The following is a 17,913-nucleotide window of genomic DNA, read 5'->3' on the forward strand; positions in this document are numbered from 1 at the left end:
TGTGTCTAGAAAAATGTTGAACCTGGGGGGTTTTATGGTGAGAGTCCACTTGCTGACATCACACAGGCAAGGTGATGATTGGCTACTGGAGGGTGAAAAGAGAGTTTATATTCCAGTAGGATGACAGTGAGCAAGCAAAACTATTAAATCTGTGTCCACTGACTTCTTTTAACTAGGCTGTACACTTCAGGACTGCAAACTGGTAAGATTTCTTATGTTTAGTTTCTTTATATGTTGTATAAATTGAGACCAACTTTTTTCACCTGTTTTTCTAACCTGTTGATTCTCTATTTCTAACTGGATTGCAAAATTATGCTTTGTATACTTTGTAAAAAAAGGTATGAATTTACAGCATGATCGTTGTGATAAAGTTGAATGAAAAAGGTAACTAAGTCGTGCCATACCTAATTATAACTTGTCAACCACTCCAATATGAGACAGAAAATGTGAACAAAAAAATGTCATGAGTGAAATATAATCAAAATCCCTACTGAACAACCTAAGAAAACAATTTTTCCTGACTCTTTTCTAACCTGTGTTTAATACAGCATGGGGAAAATTTGCAGAATGGAAGAAACAGATTTTCCCACAGCTTAAAAAAGTTAATACAACTAATCTTGTTACAAACTTAAATATAGAAATGATCCCAAAAGCAGAGTTTTTAGGTGTTATATTACAGACAGGTGTAATTTGCAAGTTTCAGACCAGATCCTCAGTTGGTATAAATCAACATAACTCCACTGAAGTCTACAGAGCTACACTGATGTACTTCAGCTCAAACTCTGACTCCTTATGGCTCAGTGTCTTAATGAAATAAACAGTTGTGCAAGTTATGGATATTTTTGCTTTCAGGATCTGTGTTTATTACCTCTTCCACAGAGAAATCTGTAGTTCAGTGAAGAACCATGACAACCACATTAGAACCAAAATCAGACCACTGCAAGTTCTGAAATGTCACGAACTACAGTGCAGTTGCACCCACTTGCACATGTCTGAATTTGTTCAGTGTTTAGATCTCTCTGATTTACTTTTACTGGGGAGGCGGGTGGGTAGGAGTAGGAGTCTGGTAAGATTCCTAATCACCTTAGCACTAAAAGGTAATTTCCCACCAGGTCTCAGAGCCCACCCAGCTTTAGAGGACTTAGAGAGAAAATTGAATGAGAACTAGAGATGTGTTTCCTGGTCCTGTTCTATAGAACAAGGAAGAAGACACTTCTTCACTTCAAGACATAATTGGGTGGATCTGGCAGGGCTGAAGAGGTAGTAGACCTGCTAGCCACTTATCTCAAAGACAGTAAATAATGGAGTCAGCTGTTCCTCAGAAACCCTACAGCAGGCCACTGTTTCCCCCTGGAGACAACTAAAAGTTAAGAGAGTGATATCCAGAGCCTGTCAAAGTCCTGAGGTCTCAAGCAAGTTTGAGGAAAGGTGCAATAGACCATTATTCAGATCAGATGATTCAGGGGTATAAATATCATACAAATATCAGGTGTTCTAATCATAAATATTATGTAAGCCCACATTGTGACCTATACTCTCATTGCTAATCAGCTGATTACCAGGGTTAGAGCAGTTGATTACTTGGAAGGGACACCTATGAGGAAAACCCATGTTTGGCAGCCCTGATCGTGGTGACATTAGCATTCTTACTATAGCAAAACCTCAGCTTGAAGTTAGGAAAATGTTGATACAGGAAGTGCCTTCAAACATAAAAATCTACTCGAGATCATTAAAGTTTCCTTTCAGAAGGATGGAGGAATTAACCCAAAGGAATTGGCCAAATTCCAGGGTGGGTAATTACATGCTACCAATCTAAATATTTCCTCCTGAAATTTCAACATTCTTGACTTCCTGCACTAACATGTTACTGTGTACTGTTGAATAATGTGTTGAATAATACAGAAAGTGACTCATTAATATTTTCATGAATTAATGTGACAAGCTTGTGCTGCATAATATCACCCTATGAATTATTCATGAGGATTCAGACAATGGCCAGTTTATTTGTGAAAATGAGTGCAATTCCCAGAGGTTTTGTGAATTCTTATATGAAGGATTATTTGGTCAAGAACTCAAACTAGATGTACATTATTCATTGTAATTGCTCACTATTCATCACTCACTAGTCTCCTGTTTTAAAAACCAAGTTGTCCAATCAGGGAGCAGAAACATTGCCATGTGACTTAGAAACCCAGCCATGCAATGCAAATGAAGGATTAGTTTGCAAAGAAAAACACCGACTAAACATTGTTCACAAACTATTTGGTGAGTACTTGCAAAGGACAACTACATTCATAGATCAGGATTTGTTAATGAATGATCCATCAACAGAGAAAGAAGGCTAAATTAATCAGATAATTTAACTGCAATGAAGTTGACATGCTCTAGGGGCATATTTACTCGGCAGCGGGAAACGTGCCTCCCAGCCTGGGTAGACAGATTTGTACTAGCTCTGCTCTAGCTAGCATGCTAAAAATAGCAGCATGGATATTGTAGCTTGGACAGCAGCTTGGGCTAGCGGCCTGAGTCTATGCCCTCCCAACTCAAGCTTGGATGGCTAGCCCATTCCATTGCCTGAGCACTAGATCCATGCTGCTCTTTTTGGCACACTAGTTCAAGCAGTATTAGTGCAAATCTGTCTACCTAGGCTGGGAGGCACGCCTCCAGCTGCAGTGTAGGCATACCCTCAGTGACATTCAACCCCAGAAATGGCAGTATTCCATTGATGGGAGAAGCGATTCCCCTATGTTTGTCTATCTCCATACATATATATTTGGGTGTGGTTGTGGGTGTGCGTGTGCACACACTTCTGTCTGTCTGTCTAAATGTCACTGGGCTAGTTCTGCATGAAAATACTGCATAAGTCATTCGCCCAGGAGCTCCCTTGCTCTGCTGATGTTTCATAAATGTGAAGTAAATATACTGACATTACCCTTCTTGTTACTTCCAGAAAATACAACAATGAGGACTGCACTTATCTTTATCTGCCTTTTGGGAATAGCCTGTGCTTTCTCAGTAAGTGGCTTCAACAACTGACTAACTCTTCTAGATCATTTATGAGGCGCTAGAATACCACTTGCCAGTGACTTTGCCTTGCTGGTGTTTTTAAGTAGGAGAACCATTCATTAAAATAACCTTTTCCAACAGGCAAAAAGCTTCTATAGAAGAGCAAAATCAGATGACTCAGAAGAAAACGCGGTATGATATCAGCCTTGTTGGATTATTTTTGTGTATTAGAATTACACTCACTTGTTTCTTAAGCACCAATACCGGAAACCAAAATTGATTTAGTTTTTTTACTTTTTTGCTAGGTTTTCAAGAACAAACATCGATATTATTTTTACAGATATGCCTATGTGTATCCACCACACAGAAGAATTCAGGTAAATGCAGCTTTTTAAAAGGAGTTATAAACATTGCCTGTCACATTATGATCCACACACTTAACATAATTAGATACCTCTTGAACAAAAATAATTGCCAATTTTAGATAATTTAAAGTTATTTGGAACAATTCACATATATTTGAACTCAGCTTTGGCATAAGGAGGAATAATTCCATCAACATCACCTGAAAGTAGAGGAGTTAAACCCATTTGCACCAGGACTGAATTTGGCCTGGGGTGTTCCAAAGACAGTTAGGGATGTTAATTTATTCTTATTCAGATGGGTGAACCTAATCTGCTTCAAGATCCTGCAAATCTCTTAAATTCTCTTTTGGGTCCGTGAAATTTTCTCTATATAGTTTAAAATGGAGCAAAATGAACCATTCATATTGATTTATATATATAACTGGTTCAGTTTTTACAAACAAAAGCCTGTGGGTGAAAACCTTACCGCATGCAACTCAATCCTTACCTCATGCAAAAATCCCCTGGACTTCAACAGGGCCAAGATTTCACCCCAAATGTTTCTCTAGCCAAAACGAAACAATACCAGCTATGCTTTAGAGAAAGAAACCTCCAAAAGCTGAACTGGCACAAGTGCGGGTCCTATGGTGTGTGTGGGGGAGTTGGGGGTGCGCAGGTTCTCAGCTAATTTAAATATTGTAGCTCAGTGGAGCTACAGAAATTCACAACGGATGATGATCTGGCCTTCTGGGTGGTGTACATGCACTGGGCCTGATTCTGATCCATCTGTAGTGGTGTAAATTAGGATTAACTCCACTGAAGTCAGCAAATTTATACTAGTGTAAGTCTGGGGTAAGTGAAAGGAGAATCAGGCTCATTATATCCATTTTTTCAGCCACCCTAACTTATGCCCAGGTCTGGCCTTTGGTGTTTTGCTGCCAGAGGAAAAAATATTTTTGGCACCACCCAAATGGCCGAGTTTAAAACAACCCCCCCCACACACCCCCAAAAAATCCCAAATGGCTGCGTCAACCATTCAAGCAACAGCAACAAAAAAAGAGATGAGCAATGTGGTGCCCCTGAAACTGCCATCCAGAGCCCCCACCTTGGCTGCCCACCCGTAGGGCTGGCCCTGCTTATGTGCAGTTGACTGTGGGGCTGGCTGACATTCAGAAACAGTCAGATGTGGGAATGCCCCAGGCACACCTCTTTCTCCCTGGGAATATCCCCCAGTGTGACCCCTGAACTGGGGGCTGCTGCAGGTAACAGAGGAGAGCCAGTGAATTCCCCAGGAATTCCCCACAGTATCTTTACAGCCTTTTATGCTGTCAGAGCCAGTGGAAAGGATCTGGAGGGCAGTCATAAAAAGGGCCAGGTTTTGAAAAGGGCCTGGCACCCAGCTGCCCCCATTGTAACACTTATGACCAGATTTACAAAGAAGAGCTCAGCACTCCAATAAGTTGGGATCTTTTGAACATCTAGCCCACGAGGTTCATGTTCCAAAGACATTTGGTGTGACTCACAGGGGCACTGACAAAACATGTCATTTAAAAGAGACTCACTGTTACATAAGATAAAATAATTACACTCATTTTAAAGCAGTAAACAAAGGCCACTTAATTCCCAGACCTGTCCAGAACTGTGGCCAGTATAGCCATATGGATTGCATCCTGCCTGACAGTACTGCCAAGAATATGATATCATTTACCTCAGTATGGCCTCTGGAAATGGCACAGACTGGCATGGCTCAGAGTTACAGGAAAGCAGGATGTGTAATTGCATAATTACAAATTATGCAAAGGAGACTCCACTGGAAGAAGTAATTTTGCTTACAACTGAAAAAAATAGGAGAAATGGCAGAATTTACTGTATGCTTTAAAAAAAAAGACAGCAGTTTGGAATTATTTTTCATGGACTCAATATGTGTATCTTTTGACTGGCATGCAGTTAGATGCAGAGGCACAGTCAGAGATTTCCTCTGAAGCTAAAAACAGTCTTGTGTTTGGGAATGATGCCCCAGCAGCACAGTGGTTTGGGGTGTCCCTCGGGTACAAATATATTTTTGTGCGGGCCCATCTTTAGCTATCACTCACAATGTCAGAGAAGAATCCTGTGAACCCATCTCTCATCTAGTCCCTAATTACGCTGAACGCAAATGTCAACGTACAGAAGATACAAGCTCCAAGGCCAAAAAGGCTTGTGGGCTTCCTGGGTTTCCCTACACCTTTCCTCTCCCCACCTCCAGAAATAATAGTCATAATAAAGCCCTGTATGGAAAGCTAATGATTTGGTTCCCAGATAATGTGAGTAGAAATGTTTACTGCCTTTATAGGAAGTATTAACATATCCAAGCAAAAAATTACTTATACCTTCAGTGAAAAATTGAATGATGAGAACTACATCTATTTCAAAGCACATCCATTCTCTCCAGAAATCTATGTTTACATACCTATCTCATGGCGAGCTGCAAGTCTAAATTAAAAGGAGTACTTGTGGCACCTAAGAGACAGCGAGCTGTAGCTCACGAAAGCTTATGCTCAAATAAATTGGTTAGTCTCTGAGGTGCCACAAGTACTCCTTTTCTTTTTGCGAATACAGACTAACTAATACAGGCTGCTACTCTGAAGTCTAAATTAATTAAGGCCAGATTCTGGTACCCTTTCTGCCTGCTTAGTAACAAATGGCATAAATCAATTTAATGGCCGAGCAGCACTTTGAAAGTGTTAAGTGCTGTGTAAGTAACTGGATGAACCAGGGCGGAAAACCACAGCGTAGCACTGAATGGTGGCAGGGGAAAGGGAAGCTTCTGTCCCCCTATAGCTTATTGTCCGAGGCCGCTATTCTTTTCCATAAAGCTCTGTGGTTCCTGGGAAAGTCTGATGGTGGATAAGTTGTTGGAGAGGCAATATATTTGGCAGAAGATGTTCTGTAGACAGGGAAGCAGATTTACAGTGAAAAGGAGAGGGAAAGCACACACATACCAGCAAGGGAGCTTTTCAGTCCAGAGAGTGGGATGGCTTAGTGGGCTACACCCCACAGCTGAAGTGTTTAGTCTCCCAGGAGGACAGATTCAATCAGCTCTAGGCCAGGTTGATCCTGCCCTCCATCCTCAATGTACATACTCTGAGTCCCACGAAGTTTTCAGACAAGACCATAAAAATCTGTCTACTGTGTCAGAGCAGCAGCCGTGTTAGTCTGTATTAGCAAAAAGAAAAGGAGGACTTGTGGCACCTTAGAGACTAACCAATTTATTTGAGCATAAGCTTTCGTGAGCTGCATCCGATGAAGTGAGCTGTCGCTCATGAACGCTTAGCCTCAAATAAATTGGTCAGTCTCTAAGGTGCCACAAGTACTCCTTTTCTTTTTGTCTACTGTGTGTGGACTTTGAAGGACCTATGAGGCCATTTGAAAGGCTCAGGGTTTATCAGTGCACAGAATCATTGTGCAGCTCTGGTGTGCTGGCTGGTGGCTGTGCTCCCCCCAGAAGGTCAATCTCGTTCAGTAAGGTGCATGTATATAATCGGTGCTGAAAGGCATAATATAATTGGGATGAAAGGCATTGTCCACATCAGCCATTTTTTGTACAACATGCTCCCCTGTGAAGCTGGTGGGTTCATTGACATTACAAACCCTTCTCCACCTGACTCTCCACCACTCTCTGCATCACAAGTTTCATGTTCGCCATCATAAGGTCACCAGAATCCTTTAACTGTCTGGCTAACCTTGTAGATCAATTATCCATGTAGAATCTTTTCTGTGCTTTATATGCAATTCTCAGAAACACTCTCTCTCTCTCTCTCTCTCTCCCTCCCCCATTAACTGGAAGCACAGGAAAGGAAATACTCACAATTTTCCCTCTGTTTAGAGCAGTGACTCAGAAGAAGAGGGGGATGGTGACAGCTCGGAGGAGGAGGAAGAAGAAGAAGGGGTATGTAACTTGCGTGGCCATTGTCAAAACAAACCAAGTAGCACAAAAAAAATCAAACAAAAAATGGGGATTTTTTAATAGTCTGAACTCTGTGAATGGTCATTGTCAGGATTTCTAACTACCCACAGGTTTCCATTCTGGACTGCTGCTATGTTTTTTAAGCCCTGAGTCATTTTTTTTTAAAATGGGGGAGTAGTCTTTGAGATACAGTCCAGCCTTTCTGTTTCCAACAGTTTAGAAATGGGCAGGGCTTGATAAAATTGCAGAAAAGACCAGCTTCAGGCCTAAGAAGGTGAAGTGTTAATATTGTTCAGCACTTCAATAGTGACCTTCATCTAAGAACCTCTTTAAAAACAACATTGTGAGACAGGTAAGTATTGTTACTAGCTTTTTTACAAATGGGTAAACTGAGGCACTAACAGTGGAAAGCCCTGCTTAACGATTAGACCATAGAACTAGGTTTACTACATTTAGATCAGGATAATAGCAAAGCAAATTGACTGTGGAGAATTATGGAACTAAACTATTCTTTCCTTAGAGAGTCTGTGGGCCAGATCCTCAGCTGATATAAATCTGAAAAGCTCCATTGACAGTAATGTAACTTTCCTGATTCACACTAACTGAGGATCTGGCCCTATGTCCAGTTCTTTCAGCTGTATGTGTTTGTGTGGGACGTTATGTAGAGCAGCATGCAATCTTCTGCACTGTTCCTGAGTTTGGTGATTCACCAGTCCTTATTTTACCGACATAGAAGTTGTTCTCCCTGTTGGCACGCCACAGAATTCTGCAACATAATCCTTAGGGAAATAAAGTGACCCAGAAACAAGAGTGGCCCCAGTGTTAACTCATAAAACAAGCCCATCAACACAGAAAAGGGAACACTGACTACAGAGAGTACTTCCATCACATAACCATGGGGTGTATTTGCAGTACTGGGAGTTAAGCATCCTCTCCTATTACTATTTACCTTCTAAATTGTGTTGTCTCCTTCAAAACTGATATAATCTCTTGTGTAAATATGTATTTTGGTGTAATACTATTTTTGGAAATGTATAGTTTGACCTGGACAAGCAGTAATAGCTTATTTGCTACCACTATGGTCTCTTGAGTCAATGTGTGCTTAGACACTACTGTATTTATAACACCGAATTTTTGGCTTGAATGACTGTTATGGGTTACAAAGGTGCCATTATATATATATATTGTGCTTACCTGGCTTTCCACACACTTATACATCAACCATTGGTGTTAATTATACAGGTATCCAGGGAAAGGAATATATCACACTTCTAAATCTACATACTGAAAATAATCGTGCAATTTTATTTGCAAATACTTAGGGTTAAATCCTGAGGCATGCTACATGGATGCAGAATGCCTAACGGCAGTTGAAAAATCAATATGTCAGGTTCACAGGAGGCAATAATTATCTGAGAGCCTGGTGCATAGAGATTCTGCAACCTATGTGCTGTGGAGATCTCTGCAACTCAGTACAGGGGCAATGGGGGAAGCATAAGCAAGACAGGGCACCAGTGTTTCCATACAAAGCATAAATCTATAGGATTGAAACACCACAAGCAGGAGAACAAACAGTGGACCTTCCCCCCCGACTCACCTCCTTGGCATGTATTAGTAGCTGTGGCTCAGCTAACCAGATATCCTGAGTAGTTGAGTCTGAGTCCACTCCTCAGTCCTGTGGGGCTTTCATGTGGAGCAAGGTGTACCTTCTTTGCTCCGTTTCCATGAATTTGGCCTTTCATGCATAGTCAGGAAACCAGGATTTTAAACAGAGTAACTCATTTGAAATTTATTTCCCAATTGGTACCTTTGTTGGCAGAGAAGATGAAACTCGATCTGATGGCGAATAAATTGCTCTGTCAGTTTGAGAGAAAAGAGGAAAATATATTTCAAAATACCCCCTGTGAAGAACATGCCCCTTGTGGTGGAGCGCAAATAGCTTAAACATTTATAGACCAGCACAGCTAAGATTTTCCAAAGTGAGGAGTTAGTTTTTTTGGGTGCCCAACATGAGTGATTTTAAAGGGACCTGATTTTCAGAACATGCTGAGCACCTACTACCCCTTGAAAGTCTCTCAATTTGAGTACCCACAAACTGAGACATCCAGGACCATTAGTGTGTATGGAAAATGTATGCCTACATTTAAAGATGGGTCTTATCTGGAAAGGGCTTCAACATGGTCTCTGTTCTGGTGGGCACAGTATTAATTATGTGTTCATTGCAGTTGCCATCAGGTAGGTGAGCATTTAATCTCTAACTTTGAGTTTACAGTTATTCACAAGGATAAAAATGGTATCCAAAAAAAAACAGAGGTCACATTTTAAAAGGCATTACCATGTATATTGTGTCTGTATTCATCTGTAGGCAGAATACTGTCATCTAAAAACAATCCCTCTATTATCTACCTGCCAAGACTAGAGTCAGGTTTCTGCCTTTCTTTTGGGAAGTGTTGATGACATGCAGACAACCTGGAGCAGAGCCAGAATCTGCATCCTGAAACTGTTTAGGTGTTGGTGATATAAACAACTCTGGCAGGAAAAACCCAGACCCCTGAAAGCATAAAACCAGGTCTTGGCTGGATTAAAAAAAAACAACAAAAAAATAACTCTTTAACTTCTCCTTTAAAGTGCTTCTACTTGTAACTCTTAAATCTCCATATGAATTTCATTTACATGACTTGAGGTTTCAGATAGTAAATTTGTGAAGTGAACCAAAGTGGCTTGAAGAAACATTGACTTTATTCTCTATTGTTTTTGTTTTTTTAAAAAGCGGTTTCCAGGCTAAGACAATTCTGTGGCAGGCTTTAGCCTTAAAGGCAGTGGAAAGAAAGATAATTTATAATGAAGAGGCAGAACCTCAGCAATGGCTATATAAACAGCATAACTATGATAATTATTTTATTGGGCACATGACAAGTTCTGATACCTATCCGCACAGACAACCACACCATGAAATTTGGTGGCTCTTTCAAGAGAGTAGAAAATAACTTACGTTTTAACTGGCACTAAATTAACCCAAGATTTTAGGTTTACCTTCCTTGCTTCCTCTTTAGATACTGAGCAGTGAGTGTTGAAGGTGATCACATTAGATTGTTCCTCTCTTTAGTATCTTACTACTGGTCATGTAAACAAGGCAGTCCTCAGAAGACGGGGAAAGTCTATGGAATTTTTACAAATTCTAACACTAGCAATTGGCTGTGTGCAAAAATAAGAAAGAAAAATTGAGCCAGGCTTGCCAGAGGAACAAGAGGAATTACTAAAAGAACCAGCACAAGCACCATGTACAGGTATCTATCTACAATTTGAGAAATAGGTTTCTCTCTTCCCCAATCTCAGCCTTGAGAACAGGTGAAGCTAGCCATCAGTAACCTCAGAAGTCAAATGTCCCTCCCATTCAATTGAGATAGAAAACAAACCTTAAAAGTCAGTCTGGCAGAAGTGGGCCTCCTATATCATTTTTATTTGTTGATTACAATTTTTCACTCTTCCCTCTCTGCTGCTTTGTCATTGTGTCTCTATATTTTTTTCCAGCCTCCCCAACAATCTGATCCACTTTGCACTCTATTTCTTCTGTGGTGTTTTTTCATCTGCTCCCTTTTCCAGAGATACTCCAAAGCAGAAAGCAAACCCATTGATGTCTGAGTTCAAATCAAAACTTTCAAACCCACTATGTCTGGGTGCATTTGAAGCAAAAAGAGTTCACCCATCCCTACTTCAAAGCTTAATTTGGTTCTTTCAAATGATATACTTTGTTAAACAAGAGACCAAAACAAAACCATTCAGCTTCAGTCCCTGATGTGTAATTACAAAGGAAGGATGGGACCCGTTTTGGTTTTCATTGAAGTCTCAAAGCAAAAATTCCTGGGAAAATACAAAACCCAAAGTAGTCCCAGTTTTCTGAAGAGTTCTTTGAGATGTTGTGTGATTGTGAATGGGACCTTAGCGGTCAGTTCGAGGATAGCTATATTAAGATATGGTCTGCACTGTGAAAAAACTTGGACAAACCTCAGCTCTAGAAACACAAAACCAAAAGTGGTCCCAGTTGTCCAATGTTAAAGTAGCATACTTAAATACACACAAACCCAGAGTCTTACTTGAACTGCTCATTATATAATTACAATTACTACATGCACTATAGCTGTAACTGCTTGTACATTAGGGTTGCAAATGCATGTGCTTTTTTGCTCGAGCAACTACCTGCATATATGCAGATTTAACAGTTTAGCCATAGAGCTTACGTTTTACCATAGAGGCAGTGGGGCTGGATCAATTTTTATAATGGGGGTGCTGAGAGCCATTTAACCAAACTGTAAACCCTGTATAGAATGGAAACCACTTCAAGCCAGGGGGCGTGTCAGCACCCCCAGCACCCCTAGTTCCAGCACCTATGCATAGAGATACAAAATTTTACATGCAACTGTGACTACTAAATGGCCAGTTGTGTATTATATGTGCATAATACTAACGTATATAAATAATCATGGTAGCTGAACACACCAACTCAGGCTTCTAGAAAAAATGTGCCCCTTAAGGTGAAATTATCAACGCATCCTCTACCTCATTACTAAGTGTGTGCTTGTAATTTTGTTCACACAATCATTTCGTCTTGCAGATAATGGGATTTTCATGCAGCCTGTTTGTTTAGATTTGCAGATGACTGTGCACACTCAATTTTGAGGCTGCTTTTGAAAACAGAGGTCTAAAATTATTTGTTCTTGAACTCCATAGCCAAGACACAAATTCAGGATTCTTTGTTTTCCCTGCAAGGATTGGCATCGCAAGCTCCTAAGAAAGAGTGCTTTCCTTCAGTATTTAAAGCAGACACAGCAAGGACAGAAGGGAAAGACAATTCCCTCTATTGAAATGTTTACTGCTCACATGATGAGATTATTTTTACATCTCTGTCGAAACTAAAACAGCCTCTGTGACCAGTGCTATGTAATATCTCAGCAGGAGCAGTCAAATGAAGGAAACAATGGAGAGAATGAAGGTGAAGAAACTACGACTGAGGCTCCCACTGGAAAGAAGGCTGTAGGCAAGAAAGGCCTTGGTAACGGAATAACCAAAATCCCTAAGAAGGTAATATTTGCAGCCCTCCAGTAAGTTTATAAATACAATGAAGCCAGTACAAAAGGCTGCCACCCACCCCACCTCCTGGCCCAATAGACTGGCCCAAGGAATCCCAAAATACATTGAGATTGATTCTCTGCTCACCCATTTTACACCGGTGTAACTCAATGGACTCCTGATTTACTCTGGAGAACAGGCCCAGTAAGTACAGTTCAGCTCCTTTATTAGATGGTTCCCATTGTTAGACCTCAATTTGTGTCATAACCATTAGTAGTAGTATTTATGTTTCCAAGAGTTCCTACAGGTCTAGACCAGGTAAGGGCCCTCACTATGGTAGGCACCATACAAAACACATATATAGTGACAGCTTACAATTTGAAGGCAGGCTTTACAGTGCCTTAATGTCTTTCTGTTCCCACAAACCAGGGGGAAATACCAGTGCTATAAAATACAGTATGTATTCAATGCTTCTTAGTCTGGAGCACATTCCGCTTTTTGGCATGGGCTTAGGAGCCAGTGGATGATATTTCTCGCTGTATCTGCTGGGAGGTAAACATGCTGAAAGGAGTCTCTGTCTGCAGCCATGTATTACCAGCTCCTCAGCTTGTGTAAGTCAGTGGAGTCAACATGTGCCTTTCAGACGGGCACAATGCTTTTTGCATGTTCCCAATTGCACTGGGAGTAATTTATTGCACCATTTTGAAAGCTCTGTCATATTGCTGCCCAGTGGGCCAGCCACTGTGGGTGGGTGTGGGTAGAGAGCCATACCGCTGCTTACTTCCCTGCCATTTCCCCCTAGAGTGTGGGAAGCTTTTGGAATGCAGTCCCTGCCCCACCCCCACCCCCAAGGGACTGAGTTGCAACTAACCATCCCTTACATGGGCCATGCAAGAAGCCGGGAGGGAATCTTTCCTTCCTCCTACCCATCTGTGGTCCATTAGGGCAAGACACACCTCGCCTGAAGTTCTCAGAGCTCAGGATCTGGCCCCATGTTAAAAGTTTTCGAATGACTGCATCTTTCTCTTGTCTATTTATCCCTTTGTAAATCCGAACCCTTTTGCCATATGTGGCACAGGAGCAAGACTGCCAAGGTCCTGAGAATGCTGAAACGGGTGAAAGCGCTAAGAAGGGGGGGGGATGCAAAGCTCCCGGAAAAGGCGGGAAGAGCGAAGGCTCTGAAGGCGAAGAGGACAGCGATGAAAATGAGGAGGAGGAAAATGAAGAAGAGGAGGAAGAAACTGAAAAAGTGGATGAGAACGGGGCTGGCGGCAATGGCACGAGCACCAATGGTACGGATACAGAGAATGGGAATGGTGGCAATGGAGAGGCTGAAGAGGAGGAGGAGGAAGAGAATGAAACTGAAGCCACAACCATCGTCATCACCACCCCGACAGATCCGGGGCGAGGTGACACCACGCCAACTGAGGATGAGGTTTATGACACCACCACCCCTGGGGATCTGTGGGGTTATGAAAACGGAGAAACCACCACCCCGGGCTATGAAAATGGCTACGAAAGCCAAACAGATTATAACGACGGCCGGGAGAATGGGTATCCCCGAGGGGACAGCTACAGAACATACGAGGATGAATATGGCTACTACAAGGGGCATGGGTATGATGTATATGGCCATGATTACTATTACAATCAATGAACAGCAAGACTGTGATTGATATTGTTAATGCTCATACTCTGCATGGCAATTGTTTTCAATGTTCTCAGGAAGGTGCAGCAAAATGTAACTCGATGCCGGTAAAAAAGGGGAAGGGGGGGATCCACCTTTAATGAGTGGCATTACTGCTAACTACTAAAATGTGCTCTTTGTTAAAGACATGCTTTTGGACATTATATATGCTCCTGGGGTTTGTAGATTTTTAATCCTGGTACTGAGGAATATTGTATGTCAGGTGGAATTACCCAGTGAGATTTGTTGTATCCTATATATTTGCAGTGTGTCTATCCATTGTTTATATTAAAGTCAAAATGAATTTTAAAGCAACCAAAATGACCAACATGTTGTAATGAAGAAGAAACAACTTTTTAATTATCTGCCCAAAATACCATGTCACTTGCTAGTTTCCCACGAATGGGAGCAAATGCTCAGCTGGTGTAAATCTGCATAACTGCACTGGAGGCAAAGGAGCTACACAGGTTTTTACCAGCTGAGGATCTGTCTCGCTGTGTTTTGAGACTGACTTATTCCTATCTGACCCCATGCCAAAATGCACACAAGACACCCTGGCAAGAGGAAATGATTGATTAAAAATAGAAAAACTTCTCTAGTCTAACCTCAGAATAAATGAAGGGCCCTCTTTTAGGGAATACTTTATCAACAGATTCACAGTTTTCCTGCTGGCATTATAATAAGATATGGCACTGACCTGGTGCAACTGAGATGAACCTTTAAAATTTGGAGTCAGTGAAAATCTTACATTATCTTTCGTTGCTACTTTAAATGACCATACATCAAGGCCATATCATATCAATAAGCAACCAGTGGGCTAAATTCTTCTTTATGTTATGCTGATGCAAATCCAGAATAACCCTCTTGTCTTTAATAGTTACTCCAGATTTACATACCGGTGTAGTAAAGAAAAGAGTTTGACTGTAAAATCATAACTGCATCCTGACAGTCTCTGTGTGATAAGGATGGTACTGTGGTTAAGGCAAAGAAAGGACTTTTGGCTAAGGCACATAGGACCTTCTTACGAGGTTCAGGGTGCAACCAGACCAGTAAAGGTTTGTGTCACCACTTGCCCCTGCAACGTGGGCGCTTTACAACACTTTGCTGGCGCAGCTGCCAGCCAGGGACGCTCACAACCAACCTACAAGCCTGAAGTGCCTTTCTGCTGGACAGTCCTGGTTCAACAGCTCTGACCCTAGCAGCCTGTCTACAGCCCCACTCTGTACCCCATCCTGTTAGCCTGATAGTTTTGTTTGCCAATATGTGAAAATGGACTTTCATTGTCTTTCTCCGAACACGAGGCTGGTCAGAGAATCGAATACACAGTCCTTTGTCTAGGGCAAACCTGTTTACCAACACCTCCTGACATGCCTGCTTTAAACACACTTAAGTCATAATTCCAGCATATATCCATCCATACACGTGGTACATACCCCACACCAGAACGTTAGTGATCAGTGACAGGTTTCAGAGTGGTAGCCGTGTTAGTCTGTATCAGCAAAAACAACGAGGAGTCCTTGTGGCACTGTAGAGACTAACAAATTTATCTGGGCATAAATCAGTGAGTTATTAGTTTTCAGATGATACCTTTCAAGGCATATTTTGTACAAAGATTACCACAATAGTGAATAGGCTGTGAATACAGGAGTGTCCTGGGTCACTCCCCTCCCTTACAAAGTTTCAGGAGAGTTAGCCACTGGCTGACTTAGAGGCAGCAGGTCAGAGCCCTCTTTCCTGGATGGAGCATCTGCCACCACACTTTATTTCCCCTTTGTATAGAAGAAACCTGTTTTGTCACCCTTGTGTACAGTCTCCAGGACATAATCCCAGAGAGTATCCATAATTTCACCGACTGAGTTGCTACAAACATTTCACAGCGACATTAATGATCAGCATGTGAGGTGTAATGAGTATGTCAGGCCTGACAAGAGTTGCTGACACAGTAGTGAACTACCAATGGGCCTTTGTGACACAGTTCTGATATTCAAAAACCGTGTGTCCCAACGGCACGCTCAACTTCTGCAGTTTTGCACACAGATACATCGTTCACACCCAAGTGGCTAGTTCTTTGTTTAACTTTGCAATTTTGAAAAACCAGGAAAGCCCAGGAGGATGTGAATAAGCCTGGTGGTGTTGGGATTACTCCAAAGGGCTGAGCGAAGGGGAGAGGCAAACCTAAGCAACCCAGCGGTTGACAGTGATCAAGCAGCTTCTGTGCCATGACGACTGCTTTTCTTGCTGATCAATATGGTGTCATCCTTACTTTGGGCTCCCCAGTCACTATTTGTTATAGTTGCACTGTAACCTCTTCGGGCAGAGACCATCTTTTGATTCTGTGTTTGCACAGTGTCTAGCATAATGGGGCCCTGATCCATGACTCAGGCTCTTAGGTATTATTGCAATAAAATCCAACAACCAAGCAACCAAAAGGCAGAGAAAGGAAGGGAGATGCATAGCTGTGAATGGAGAGAAGAAAAAGGAAGTTAGGAGCGATATTAAAGAGAGTCTGTAAGGAAGGTCAGAGATCATTATTTTGAGTTTACATTAGATATGGATGAACTCTCTCTTTCATCCCAGACCATCTTTGAAGACACGGAGCAGTTACAATGTTGCCATTCAGTGTTGTCCATGGCTTGTTCCTCCACTGAGCCCAACTTGGTCATAGAATCATAGGACTGGAAGGGACCTTGAGAGAGGGGTCATCTAGTCCAGTCCCCTGCACTCATGGGAGGATTAAGAATTATCTAGACTATCCCTGACAGGCGTTTGTCTAACCTGCTCTTAAAAATCCCCAATGATGGAGATTTTACAATCTGCCTAGGCAATTTACTCCAGTGCTTAACCACTCTGACAGTTAGGAAGTTTTTCCTAATGTCCAACCTAAAACACCCTTGCTGCAATTTAAATCCATTGCTTCTTGTCCTATCCTCAAGGGTTAAGAAGAACAATGTTTCTCCCTCCTCCTTGTAACAACCTTTTATGCACTTGAAAACTGTTATGTCCCCTCTCAAATCTTCTCTTTTCCAGACTAAACAAACCCAATTTTCTCAATCTTCCCTCATAGGTCATGTTTTCTAGACCGTTAATCATTTTTGTTGCTCTTCTCTGGACTTTCTCCAATTTGTCCACATCTTTCCTAAAATGTGGCTCCCAGAACTGGACACAATACACCAGTTGAGGCCTAATCAGCATGGAGTAGAACAGAAGAATTACTTCTTGTATCTTGCTTATAACACTCCTGCTAATACATCCCACAATGATGTTCACTTTTTTTTGCAACAGTTTTACACTGTTGACTCATATTTAGCTTGTGATCCACTATGACCCCCCCAGATCCCTTTCTGCAGTACTCCTTCCTAGGCAGTCATTTCCCATTTTGCATGTGTGCAACTGATTGTTCCTTCCTAAATGCAGTATTTTGCATTTGTCCTAATTGAATTTCATCCTATTTACTTCAGACCATTTCTCCAGATCATTTTGAATTTTAATCCTATCCTCCAAAGCACTTGCAACCCCTCCCATCTTAGTATCATCCTCAAACTTTATACTTGTCCTCTTTATGCCATTAACTAAATCACTGATGATGATATTGAACAGAACTGGACCCAGAACTGATCCCTGTGGGACCCCACTTATTATGCCCTTCCAGCATGATTGGAACCACTGATAACTCCTCTGTGGGAATGGTTTTCCAACCAGTTTTGCACCCACCTTATAAGTAGCTCCATCTAGGTTGCATTTCCCTAGTTTGTTTATGAGAAGATCATGCGAGACAGTATCTGAAGCTTTACTAAAGTCAAGATATAAGATTACTAAAGTCAAGTCATGTCCCCACATACGATGTCCTGCCATCTAGTCAGTGG

The 17,913-nt window shown here is 41.7% G+C and overlaps 1 protein-coding gene and 1 long non-coding RNA gene across 2 annotated transcripts in view; one reads left to right on the forward strand and one right to left on the reverse strand.

Moving 5' to 3' along the window:
* Positions 1 to 17,913, reverse strand: part of LOC142071740 (uncharacterized) — a 65,341-nt gene that overhangs the window by 30,577 nt on the left and 16,851 nt on the right. The window contains exon 2 of the long non-coding RNA XR_012667929.1: positions 5,059 to 5,185. This is a non-coding gene — a long non-coding RNA (uncharacterized LOC142071740). The remainder of the gene's footprint in view (positions 1 to 5,058; positions 5,186 to 17,913) is intronic.
* IBSP (integrin binding sialoprotein) lies at positions 126 to 14,361 on the forward strand. Its single transcript, XM_048847243.1, has 7 exons — positions 126 to 202; positions 2,951 to 3,015; positions 3,148 to 3,198; positions 3,312 to 3,383; positions 7,216 to 7,278; positions 12,247 to 12,375; positions 13,442 to 14,361. The coding sequence occupies exons 2-7, from the start codon at positions 2,962 to 2,964 to the stop codon at positions 14,018 to 14,020; spliced, it is 948 nt and encodes a 315-aa protein (XP_048703200.1). The 5' UTR covers positions 126 to 202; positions 2,951 to 2,961; the 3' UTR covers positions 14,021 to 14,361.

The sequence above is a fragment of the Caretta caretta genome, chromosome 4 (assembly GCF_965140235.1).
Source record: "Caretta caretta isolate rCarCar2 chromosome 4, rCarCar1.hap1, whole genome shotgun sequence".
NCBI classification, from domain to species: Eukaryota; Metazoa; Chordata; order Testudines; family Cheloniidae; genus Caretta; species Caretta caretta.

Coding starts and splice junctions, on each gene's coding strand:
- IBSP (XM_048847243.1), top strand. CDS start 2,962: ATGAGGACTGCACTTATCTTTATCTGCCTTTTGGGAATAGCCTGTGCT. Junction 3,384..7,215: donor CACCACACAGAAGAATTCAG/GTAAATGCAGCT, acceptor CCCTCTGTTTAG/AGCAGTGACTCAGAAGAAGA. Junction 7,279..12,246: donor AGGAGGAAGAAGAAGAAGGG/GTATGTAACTTG, acceptor GTAATATCTCAG/CAGGAGCAGTCAAATGAAGG.